The sequence below is a fragment of the Mastigoproctus giganteus genome, chromosome 10 (genome assembly GCF_048544385.1).
Source record: "Mastigoproctus giganteus isolate SK-2022 chromosome 10, ASM4854438v1, whole genome shotgun sequence".
NCBI classification, from domain to species: Eukaryota; Metazoa; Arthropoda; class Arachnida; order Uropygi; family Thelyphonidae; genus Mastigoproctus; species Mastigoproctus giganteus.
This window is the reverse complement of record NC_143584.1, coordinates 230,576,431-230,588,593: the sequence shown is the minus strand read 5'-3', so window position 1 is coordinate 230,588,593 and position 12,163 is coordinate 230,576,431. Positions and strand designations below refer to the sequence as shown.

At 35.3% G+C, this 12,163-nt stretch overlaps 1 protein-coding gene across 1 annotated transcript in view; it reads right to left on the bottom strand.

Annotated features, from left to right (window-relative positions):
* The window catches only part of LOC150080022 (uncharacterized), a 219,187-nt gene that overhangs the window by 119,977 nt on the left and 87,047 nt on the right, over nt 1-12,163 (bottom strand). Inside the window, exon 4 of the mRNA XM_090383335.1 lies at nt 8,974-9,163. Within this exon, the coding sequence (XP_090239461.1) occupies nt 8,974-9,163 (190 nt within the window). The remainder of the gene's footprint in view (nt 1-8,973; nt 9,164-12,163) is intronic.

The window sequence follows — 12,163 nt, the reverse complement described above, 5'->3', positions numbered from 1 at the left end:
TTACTCTTAGAACCACCTTATGCATTGGAAATACATTGGCACTTTTCCAATCCAACGGAATGGAAAAGTGCCAGTGTATCTCCATCCTATTATGCTCTCATAATTAGCCTCAATGGTTCAATGCACTCACTTGCTGCCTCTCTTAAGATTATAGGATAAATGCTATCAACCTCAGCTTTACTGGCCTGTGCGCTCGTAAGTTTTTATAATTAAATAAACGTGTGAAATTTCAACATCATTTATTACATTTTTTTTCAACTTCACTCCCAGAATTTCTAATTGACGTGAAGGGTTTTTCTTCTTTAAATATCGATGCAAAGTAATTGTTGAGTTCAACTGCACCTTCAGCTGGGGTATCTAATACTCTCCCACTTCCATTACATAAGAGTCCGATGGGAAAAATATTGTTTTTCCCATCGGAAAAATATTCTTCCAAAGGAAGAAGTGAGTTTAAAGATTAACACCGTGATTGGGTCAAGTTTAAATTAGATAGGGGGAGATACGTAAATGCATGCAAACTCTTCTGGGGTTTGTACATAAGCTTACGTATAAAAAAGTAGTACAACGGGTGATTGTAACTTGCAATCAATTCAATAAATAAATAAAATGGAAAGGAAATAAATAAGGTGCTCGCACCTTATTTATTTCGGGTTCGGGTAGGGGGAGATATTAGATAGGGGGAGATACGTAAATGCATGCAAACTCTTCTGGGGTTTGTACATAAGCTTACGTATAAAAAAGTAGTACAACGGGTGATTGTAACTTGCAATCAATTCAATAAATAAATAAAATGGAAAGGAAATAAATAAGGTGCTCGCACCTTATTTATTTCGGGTTCGGGTCCAGTTCTGTGAGTATCCAGCTATATAGTGAAGGGTTCCGTCGGGCATGTTTCTGTGCTAGAAGTTAATCTGGAAGTTGAATAACAAGCCAGTCAGATAGTTTGTTTGTTTGGTTTTTAGGAGCATTAGCAACTAAGGCCATACTGCTCTGGGATATGCGGTGGTCATTCCCTGACCTCTCTGCATCCTCCGTATTTGGTGGTGACGGGCTCAAACCCCAGTCTAATCAAGAAGCATGTGCTATGCACTGCTCCTTCCCACCTGGCTACGGAGGCGCCTAGTCAGATAGTGCCCTGGCTTCTACTACTGCTGTGGTAATTTCCTTCAGTATTAACAGAGAATTATTCTCGAAATCAAACAGTACTGGAAGAGCTATACAGCAGAGATGCAGAGTTCAACTAAGGAGAGAGAGAGAGAGAGAGAGAGAGAGAGAGAGAGAGAGAGAGAGAGAGAGAGAGACATCACCACACTCCGTGGAAGGAACCCGCACAAAGGAATCCTACCATGAAAGAGAAGGAAGGAAGGCAAGTCCTCTGAACTTGTGTTGTTTTGGAAATGGTATTTAGATAAAGTGGGAGATTTTCGAGTAAGGTTGAAGTTGAAGACACACAAGAAATAAGGAAATGTTCTGTATTGAGTTGGTTTATTGATTGAAGTTGTAAAGAACATTGATATTGCTAAATTAAGAGAGATTATATGGAATTGTTAGCATTAAGTTAGCAACTTATGGGTTGCTGTTGTGAAGAGAATTGATATTGGTGATTAAGATTGAATTAGTTTAGCATTTTTTTTTAGTGTTTGAAGCTGTAGAGAGTTGATTGTTAATTGAGAGAAATTATGGAAATGATAGCATTTATTAACAAATTAAATGAGAAAAATTAATAGATTGGATGTAAAATGAACACCAATTATGTATTGTTAGTAGATTTGTATGATAAATGACTTTTGTTTTATATTTGTGTCATTACTCTTGAGAAACTGATAGCTCACATATAATATATATATACACTAGTGTCTGTGGAGGGGAATATCCCTCAGCTCCTGGAAATTCTTATTTTTTAATGCAGTCAGGTAGCTTGTGTGGCTTACCGCTTGAGGGGAGCTGCTGTACGAAAATCATAGCAATAGCCACTAATGGCAATACTATATGTACTGGGAAATAAAAATTAATAAATAAATAACCCCCCCCCCCCACAATTTAGATTTGGTTTCCTCACCAAGCTTAACCATTAGACCCTTTCTTTCATTAATATGGATGTAGTGCCATAAAGAGTCAAAAAGAAAATTTTTTTATTTTCGATAAAAATTAAATAAGATTTTTTGAAGATGAGGAAATGGGGGGGGGGGATTTAAACTGCAACTCGTCTACGACTATCTCAGTACAAAGCACCAACCAGCACAGAATCCAAAAGGACATTTTTTGCCACTAACTAAATATATACTAAAATTAGATCCAGTTTAAACGATAACACTATTGAGTTTCTTAAGAGCTCACTTTATTCGAACATGTAGTGTGGAGGTTTTTTTATTTTTTTTTTTAGTATGTTTAAATTTTTGCTAGAATATTTATTATTGTAATAAAAGTTTTGATTTAAAACCTGAACTCAAGAAATTACTCGTTTTTTTCCTTACTTTATTGCACCTAACTGTCATCAAAATTTATTGCGAAAAATGTTTTTCTTTTTGGAATACCAGTATCCCAGTTTCATAAATTAAAAATACCGAAATACTAGTATTAAAATTTTGAGTGGTAATCAATGGACACTGCTCTTCAAGGACTTAGTTATTATTAGGGGAATCTCCCCCAGGGTTCAGTGTTGGGTACATTGTTGTTTTCTGTATTTATTAATGATATTGATATGTCAGGCTTAATGTCCAAGTTTGCAGATGATACAAAGGTCAGCAGGGTTGCTAAAGACACTAATGACAATATGCTGCTGCAACAGGATCAAAAGTTGAGCAAGTGGGCTGAGAGGTGGCTACTGAAGTTTAACATTGACAAATGTAAAGTACTGCATAAGGGAAGCAGTAACCCCAGAGTAACGTATCAACTGTGTGGTACTACACTAACAGTGGTATAGAATGAAAAGGACCTGGGGGTAATTGTGCAGGCACATATGGCGTTTTCTGAGCAGTGCAGACAGTCTGCAAGAGTAGTTCATGGTGTCTTGTCAATGATATACAGGAATTTTTCTAGCAGGGATAAGGAGGTGATTATCCCCTTGTATAAGCAATGGTCAGGCCACACCTCGAGACTTTATACAGGTCTGGAGGCCTCATTTTAAGAAGGATCTAGAGCTGTTGGAACGAGTACAGAGAAGGGCAACAAGATTAGTGAATGGAACGAAGGGTTGCTCTTACGAAAAAAGGCTTTAGTTTTGCAAATTACAGTGTCTGGAGACTAGGCACCTGCGAGGTGATCTGATTGAGGTGTATAAAGCCTTGAATGGTTTGAGCATGCTCAATGCTGATGGGATTCTTCCTCTTGCTCAGAATAATCACCTGAGAGGGCATAAATTCAAATTGAGGAAAGACAGTTGTAGGATAGATGTGCGGAAGTTTGCCTTTAGCCAGTGGGTGGTTGATTGCTGGAACAAACTTCCATCTGTCGTTGTAGAAATTGATAGCTTAAATAGATTCAAGCCGAACTAGACAAACATTTGGAACAAATGGATGGGTGAAATGAGAAGGGTGTGTGTGTGTGTGTGTTTTTTTTTTTTTGTTTTTTTTTGGCTGATGCTATATAAGCTTGCTTTCTTACATCATGTGCCTTTGCTAATGATAATATGATGAGTCTTTACATGCAAATATGAATGTCTTATTATGGGTAACATTAATCTGACCCAGATTGATTGGAATAAGTGGGAGGGAAGTTCATGAGGAAAGCTTTTTAAATTAACAAGGTTATTATTTGTGCCAGCATATTAGAGAAAGTACTAGGAGGTGAGATTATTCTTTACTAACAAATTAGATGACATCACAAGGATTAAAGTACAGGAACCATTGTCAGGAAGATAAAAAAAATTTTGCGGTAGTGAAAAAAAAAAAAACAAAAAAAAGTGCCCATTTCACTTTGATGGTTTAAGGCAGTGGTTTTCAACTGGGATTCCATGGCAGGAATGTTGTTGTTCAACAACAACATTCCAGGGTTGCCACATAATTTGGGTTTAAGTTACTTAAACTTATTTTTTTTTTAAATTTATGTTTATTTCCTTATAATAAGTGTACAATATCTTTTTAGTTTTGTGGCGATCTATAATTGATGTTTACTTAGTATATATATAAAGTTCTCTATATAAACAATAAAATTATTATATACTGTATATATATAATTTGTATTATGATATTTTTATAATTATATTATTGTAATAACTATCATATAACAGATATATTTTTTAATATTACACACACACACACCCAGAAAGAACCAGATCTAACAGGCAGAAAATAAAATTAATTAATTAGGGGTGCTGTTATAAAAAAAAAAAAAAAAAAAAAAAAAGGTTGAAAACCACTGGTTTAAGGCACTATATGACAAATGTGATATGGGCAGTTCTTTTTTTTTCTTTTTTATGAAACCTCAAACAAGAGAGATATTAGAACCAATAATGCTTAGTACAGGGCATGGACTAAAGTTTGAGAAGACATTTCTTGATATTAGACTTCATCTTCTATAGATTGTAATTTTTGGTAAAAATTGAAGGAAGGTTGTTCCAGAAAAAGGAAGTTGAATGAATAAATGAGGAAGAAAAAAAAAAGTTTGTTCTCTGAGTTTGAAGTTAGTAAAAGAACATTGATTGGTTGCAGCAAGTGTTCAGACTAGTTTGAAAAGGAGAGTAGGAATTATAGAAGCTAATGCAGAGAACAGTGCCCATGGAAGTATCTGTAGACAAGGCATGCAGCAGAAACAGCATGTCCATGAGACAGACAGTGGAGAGACTGTTAGAGATGATTAACCTACCTGCCTCTTTTGAATGAAATCTAGAAGCCTGAGAGATGTATTGTTCCCACACCAGATGTGGGAACAATATTCCAGGTTAGGGTGGATTTCTAATTTCTACAGAATGAACAGCTGTTTCGGAAGAAAAGTAACGCTGAGAGTGAAAGGGAAAATTCGGGTCTTAAGACTCAGGGTAGGTCCCAACAGACTGGAGATGTGTGCAAATGTATCCCCAATACACAAAGGGTGACACTAGAAATTACAGACCTGCTAGTTTAACTTCTGTTCTGGGAAAAATAGTCACTGGTTAAAAAACAATGCAGGATCATCTAGACAAGACTACAATTATAGTTCAGACACAGCATGGGTTTGTGTCTGAATGAACAATTTGATTGAATACTACAATATGGTCACAAAGGAACTTGGATGCAGAAAATAATTTTGATATCATATACTAAGATTTCAAGAAAGGTTTTGATAGTGTTGACCATGGAAGACTGCTGTACAAATTGGATAGGTATGCCAATAAGGGCAAGTTAATGCTATGGATGAAGGGATGGTTCAGTGGCAGAAGGCAGAGACTGGTAATCAATAGACAGTGCTCTTCATGGACCAATGTTATTAACAGAGTCCTCCAGGGTTTGGTGTTGATTTCCACTATTGTTGACTATATTTCTCAATGATATTGATGAAAGTATATCAGGCGTAATTTCGAAGTTTTGCAGATGATACTAAGGTTGGCAGGGTTGTTAATGACAGTACACTACTGCAACAGGATCTAGAAAAGTTGAGCAGATGGGCTGAGAGGTGGCAACTGAAGTTTAGCAGTGACAAATGCAAAGTACTGTATGGGTAGCAGTAGTACAATCAAAGTAGTGGAGGATGAAAGAGTCCTGAGAGTAATTGGGCAGTCAGATATGAAGTTTTCTGAGCAGTGCAGATAGGCAGCCAGAGCAGCTCATGTAGTCTTGCCAATGATATACAGGAATTTTGATATAGCAGGACTAAAGGGGCAATTATCCCTTTTCATAAGCCAATGGGATAACTGCCCCTTCAGGATTTCAGGCCATATCTTCAGTACTGCATACAAGTCTGGAGGCCTCTTTTTAGGAAGGATATATAGCTGCTGGAACAAGAAGAGAGAAGGGCAATGAGATTGGCAAGTGGAACAAAGATGTTGTTTTACCAAGAAAGGCTTCAGTTCTGCAAATTCTAGCATCTGTAAACTAAGCCCCTATGAGGTGATCAAGACTTTGAATGGAATTGAGAAATCTCAATGCTGATGGGATTCTTCCTCTTGCTCAGATGGGGCACAAATTCAAATTGAGGAAAGGTGATTGCAGAATAGATGTGTAGAAGTTCGCCTTTAGCCAGCAGGTAGTTGTGTGCTGGAGCAGAACTTCCATTTGTTGTTGTGGAAGTTGATAGTTTAAATAAATTCATGGAGAACTAGACAAACTATTTGGTGAATAGGTGAATGGGAGATGAGTTTTTTTGGCTTATGCTCTATAAGCTTGCTTTCTTTCATCATTTGCCACTGCTATTATGATTAATTTCCTATTTGTAATGGGAGAGATTTTCAGAGAAAAAAAAAAGGGGGGGGGAATAAAAAATTAAGTCATGACACGTTGATTACCCTTGAATTTTAAACATTATCGAGGGTTTTTTTAAATTTTTTTTTATGGTTATTATAAGGTATTTAGGCTTATGAAGGTTATTAGTCAAGTTAAAACTAAGTATTCTGAAATAAATCTAATAGTTTGATTAGCAAGAAACCGTTGAGAATTTTTGGAGCATTAAATCTTAATATCACCCTCAATGGTTTTCTCTTAAATATATTAATTTAATCAGTAATTTGCAATGCTCAAATTGATTGTAATATAGAATCGTGAAAGATTAGTACATCCTCAAAATATCCATGTACCCAATTTACCCAGTTTTAACTGCTCCAGGTTAAATGCATCCTCCAGAAGTAGACTTTTTTTTTTTGCTATGAAAGCCTTTTTTTTTTTTTTTTTTTTTTATTATATACAGGGTTAAATAAAGTCCTTTCCCACTTTTAAAAATTAAAACCTCTAAAACTATAGGACACAAAGGTTTTTTTTTTTTCCCCATTTTAATCATATGAGAGTTTGTTTAAACAAATTACTTCCAAATTTGACCACAGTGTGATTAATTCAGGGCAGGAGGCAAAGGGTTGTGATAAATGGTTATTCCTCAGATTGGGTTAATGCAAGAAGTGGGGTTCCCCAAGGATCAGTATTGGAACCACTGTTTTTGATTTTATTAAATGACCTCAATGATGGGATAGAGGGCTTGATGTCTAAATTTTCAGATGTAAAGATCAGTAGGGGAGTTAATGATCATTGCCAAGCAGAGCTTCTTCAGAATAACCTAGACAGACTTCAGGGATGCTCAGAAAAGTGGAAGTTATTTATGCTTTAATTCAGCAAAATGCAAGGTCTTAGTCTTACACCCAGTTAACAGTACTCCCAAAATAACTTATACACTTGAAGTTGAACTAAAGCCTGTAGCGTCAAGGAACTTGGGAGTTACGACAATCAGACATGAAGTTCTCTGAGCATTGCAGTCAGGTTGCAGGGAAGGTCCTATCAATGATTTATCGAACATTTGCTAGTAGAGATAAGGACTTCATAATCCCATTATACAAGGCTATTGTTAGACCACACTTGGAATACTGTGGTCAAGAATGGAAACCAGCTATAAAAGACAGAGCTTCTTGAAGGGGTCCAGAGACAGGTAACTCACCTGGTGAGATCGGCAAAAGGGGTGTCCATATGAGGAAAGACTTCGAATATATGGGTTGCACAGCTTGGAAACTAGACATCTCAGAGGAGACCTGATTGAGGCATTTAAGGTTCCGAGAGGCAAAAGTAAAATGAATGAGAATGAAATTTTCATGGTTATAAATGATTCTAGAACTAGGGGCCATTAATTCAAGTTACGGGAGAAGATATTAGGACTGGATTGCAGGAAGTTTTATTTTAGCCAGAGATAAATTACTGGAATAAGTTATCTACATGGGTGGTTGATGCCGACAGTTTGGGAAATTCAAAGGTCAGCTCAATAGTTACCTACGGGAGAAGGGAAATGCATAGGTTGCGTATTCCTTTATTATTATTTTTTTTCCTTGGCTGATGCAGTATAAGCACCAGGCTTTCTTGCACTGTATTGCCATTACTAATACTAATTTAGAAAAACATCACAATTGTAAATTTTTTGCCAACCCTTACCGATGTGTCCACCATTATTTTCTAATAAGCATTTATAGTGGGACGTGTTCTCCACAGTTGCCTTCAAAATTTCTGATGCACTGTTCTACCTCCCAAAGGATTGTGTCCTTCAAATTTGAAAGGGCTGTTATTAGCATTGAGACATCAATGCTTTGAATCGCTTCTTGTGATACTACCAGAGACACACGCACACTTACAGGTTTAGGAGTTAGAGAGCCTTTGAAATACCTAGCAATCATGGGTGCTGGCAGGATATTTTGTAATGTGGTACATACGGGAATAAATTTTTTGTACACCAAATTTTCAGATACATATAATATCTTTTATTACAATACATTAATTAAAAAATATTAAAAATTGTGTATTACTTCGAAATCAAAGTGGTGCACTTGCAACACCTTGCACCATGCTGCCGGCACCCATGCTTGCAATATTTAACATAGTTCTCAAACAAGGAGGGCTTAACATTTTTCTGTATTTGATACATTCTGAGAATGTTTCACCATTATCTTTGGACAGCACCTTAAAACAAACTTCACTAGACTTGGTTACTTAAGTTAGGGCTCCAAGCTTTATCTTGCTAACAAAAAATAAGACCACGTCAAGCAATCACTTCAATTTTACAATCAGAGTCATTCCTTTTTATAACAAATGCAAAAGATAATTTGTTTATTGTAGTGAATAAATTGCTTAGCTCAAGCATGGTTACAAATTAATTTTTTACTGTTAAAATTAAAAAAAAACTCCCACATATACCAATTAGAATGCAAAGAAAAAAAATAAACTTTTTTCAATACAAACTATAGTTTGAGTTATTAATTTTTAAAAAGTAAAAGGACTTTATAATCACCCAGTACTTATCATTAAACAGCAATAATTTTAATTAGCTGCTAAAGTAAATAGAAATATTCTATAAAAGAAATATTTTAAAATTTACCTTCATGCTGCTGTTAACATCAGTTGCATCAAGGCGATAGGTACAGAGTGTATGAAGGATCTCTACTTTGAGACGCAAAGGAAGAAATGAAAATGAACTGCAACTGTCAGAAAATGGATACGGCCGGCCTTCCTCTTCGACCCACCGCAATTGAATAATATGCTGCAAATACTTTTCCCAAGTAAAAGATCTGAAAAATAATGACAAGTGTCTGTTATTTACTTCCACTCTTACACTGATCTCATTTAAGATACTGAAATTTGTCAAACAAGTTAACCACAGAATGGTAAACAGGTTATGGTGATGTAGCCCTAGTTGAATTTTATTCTCTATGAAAACTAGTAGGGGTTTATCATTTAGCAATACCTGATTTTACATTGTTTTTATCTAGATAGTATGAATCAGAGCTGTAATACTCAATATGTTCTACGTTGATAATAATATTAGTAAATTAATAAGAGGAGTTTACCTCAATATAGTACGTGGAACACTTCCGTATGATACCCTCCAGAAATTAAAACGGAAAAAACGAAAAAAATCGACAACTTACCGGTACATTAAAGTAAAATATAAATAATTAAATAATCAATTTAACACAATTCAAAACAATTAAAATTCAAATTAACGCAATTAAAAGAATCTAACGAAAATATTCAAAACGATTTTCCTTCCTGAAGCTGACAATGCTTTTCGACCGACTGTCGTGATCACAGGAATGAAAATTACCGAATCAGGCTAAATCTGCAACTTAAATAGTGATTATGTGTCTTCGCGCATGCGCGTAAAGGTCCACGCATCGGAGATCAAATATGGCCGCCGAACATTAACAGAATTCTCGTGTAATTTAATTTCAACGGTTTCTGCAATTAATAGTCGCGTATAATTATATATACTGAACAATCGCTCGGTTCTTTCGGCGTTCGCAACACAAATTAATGATCTAGTATACAACATTTCTTGCGGTGATTGCGACTCGTCTTATCAGGGTTCGACGCGGTTTTCTCTTAATATCCGTGTAAATCAACACGAAGCCTCAGTTCGTGCTTCTCGTTCAGCAGCGTCAGAATTAGCCTTTCATGCCATTAACGAAAAACATACTTTTTTATTTAACGAGGCCAAAATACTTAACGTTCAACGTAATTATACGCGACTATTAATTGCAGAAACCGTTGAAATTAAATTACACGAGAATTCTGTTAATGTTCGGCGGCCATATTTGATCTCCGATGCGTGGACCTTTACGCGCATGCGCGAAGACACAATCACTATTTAAGTTGCAGGTTTAGCCTGATTCGGTAATTTTCATTCCTGTGATCACGACAGTCGGTCGAAAAGCATTGTCAGCTTCAGGAAGGAAAATCGTTTTGAATATTTTCGTTAGATTCTTTTAATTGCGTTAATTTGAATTTTAATTGTTTTGAATTGTGTTAAATTGATTATTTAATTATTTATATTTTACTTTAATTATTTATATTTTACTTTAATGTACCGGTAAGTTGTCGATTTTTTTCGTTTTTTCCGTTTTAATTTCTGGAGGGTATCATACGGAAGTGTTCCACGTACTATATTGAGGTAAACTCCTCTTATTAATTTACTAATTGTTTTTATCTATAAATTTGTGGTTTATACCTCAGGATAGTTATATAGGATCAGAAGAATTACAATTACAGTTAGCTTTGTAACAATCTGGCATGTTATAATCCAGAATCCTTTAAAATCTGACACATAAAAAAAAATAAACCCATTTTACAATGCAGAAATATTAAGAAAGCAGTATTATATTCTTATCAATGATTGCAATCATCTTTTAAGAATAAAAAAAAAAAAAAAAAAACTTCTTTGCAATATGCAGAACTGTTATTCTTTTTATCTGTTTTTGCAGCCAGCACAATTTAAAATACATAAATTATGCAATGTTCTTAATTCTCAGAGCAAACTTGCCCTTGCAATGATTGCCTGGTATTGCACTACCTTCAAACTGATGGCATCTCTAAATTTTAAATGGCCATTGTTAAAAATATTAAACTGTCATGAGAGGCTTTTCAGGACTTCTGGTCTCATTACATAGCAGGTGGTTTCTAGAGCCAATATGCAGATAAAAAAACTGCAAAAAAAATTGTGACATACTGTGCATTATGCAAAATCAGTTTTAAGAGTTGTAATATATCTAACACTATCCTGTTGAAAGTAGTGTAATTCCAAGGGACTTTGTTACAAAGACAAAGTTTTCATTCTGGTAAGAGAATCAAGGCCACTGCCTTATCCATGCTGTCTAAATCCTGCTGGTTGTAAAAAGCTTGGACAGGATAATCATTATAAATCTTTAAAAATGTAAAGAAATTTGGTTGTTTGTGCTTAACATTTATTGAAATGTATTCCTCTAATCTGCTCAACTAAGCAAACCTCTTTAAAATCTGCCAACTCTCATTCCCAAGGGTACTAAATTTTAAAGTTAACTGTAAAATGTTTTACAATAATTTTATTTCAGCATGTGAATTTGATAAATGGTATACATAAAACGGTATGAGCAAACTGACCACTCTGCTATAGTTAGCTACAGCCTTAGAAATGCCTAGAGCAACTGCTTGAGTTTCAAAAACTTTTGTTGCATTTTTACACAGATAGGTAAAATAAGTTAATATATAACCAATGACTGACAATGGTGAAATCCATACTGGCAATGATTGATCAGATGAACAGGTTGAGATAGTTGGAGTTGGCAACAGATTTCTTCATTACTCTGGGAGAATGTAGGTAAAACATCAGTCGAATAATAAAGTGCAAAATGGCCACACAGAACAGGAGCACAGGTTTTAAGAACAAGTGGAGAAATGTCATTAAGTCTTGGAAGTTTTTTTGGCATCGAGATTGTTCAAAATTCTTTTGACATCCTTTAATAGAAGACCACAGGAAGCACTGAGTGGAATGTTCTTGTTTATACTCTGGCACGACCACCAGGTCATTGGAGTTTACAGTAAATCAATAATACAAATGTTAACTGTACAGTAAACCATCGCTAATCTGGTTACAGTTAATCCGGATCGAAATATGAAAAATTCTGTTCACAGTTCAGTACTATACTTTGAAAGACACATGGGATTTGGGAAGGCAGATGAGTAACTCTCACACTGTATGCTGACTGACTGCACAGAGAGGGATGGAATATACATTGCAACATTATATTGTCTTT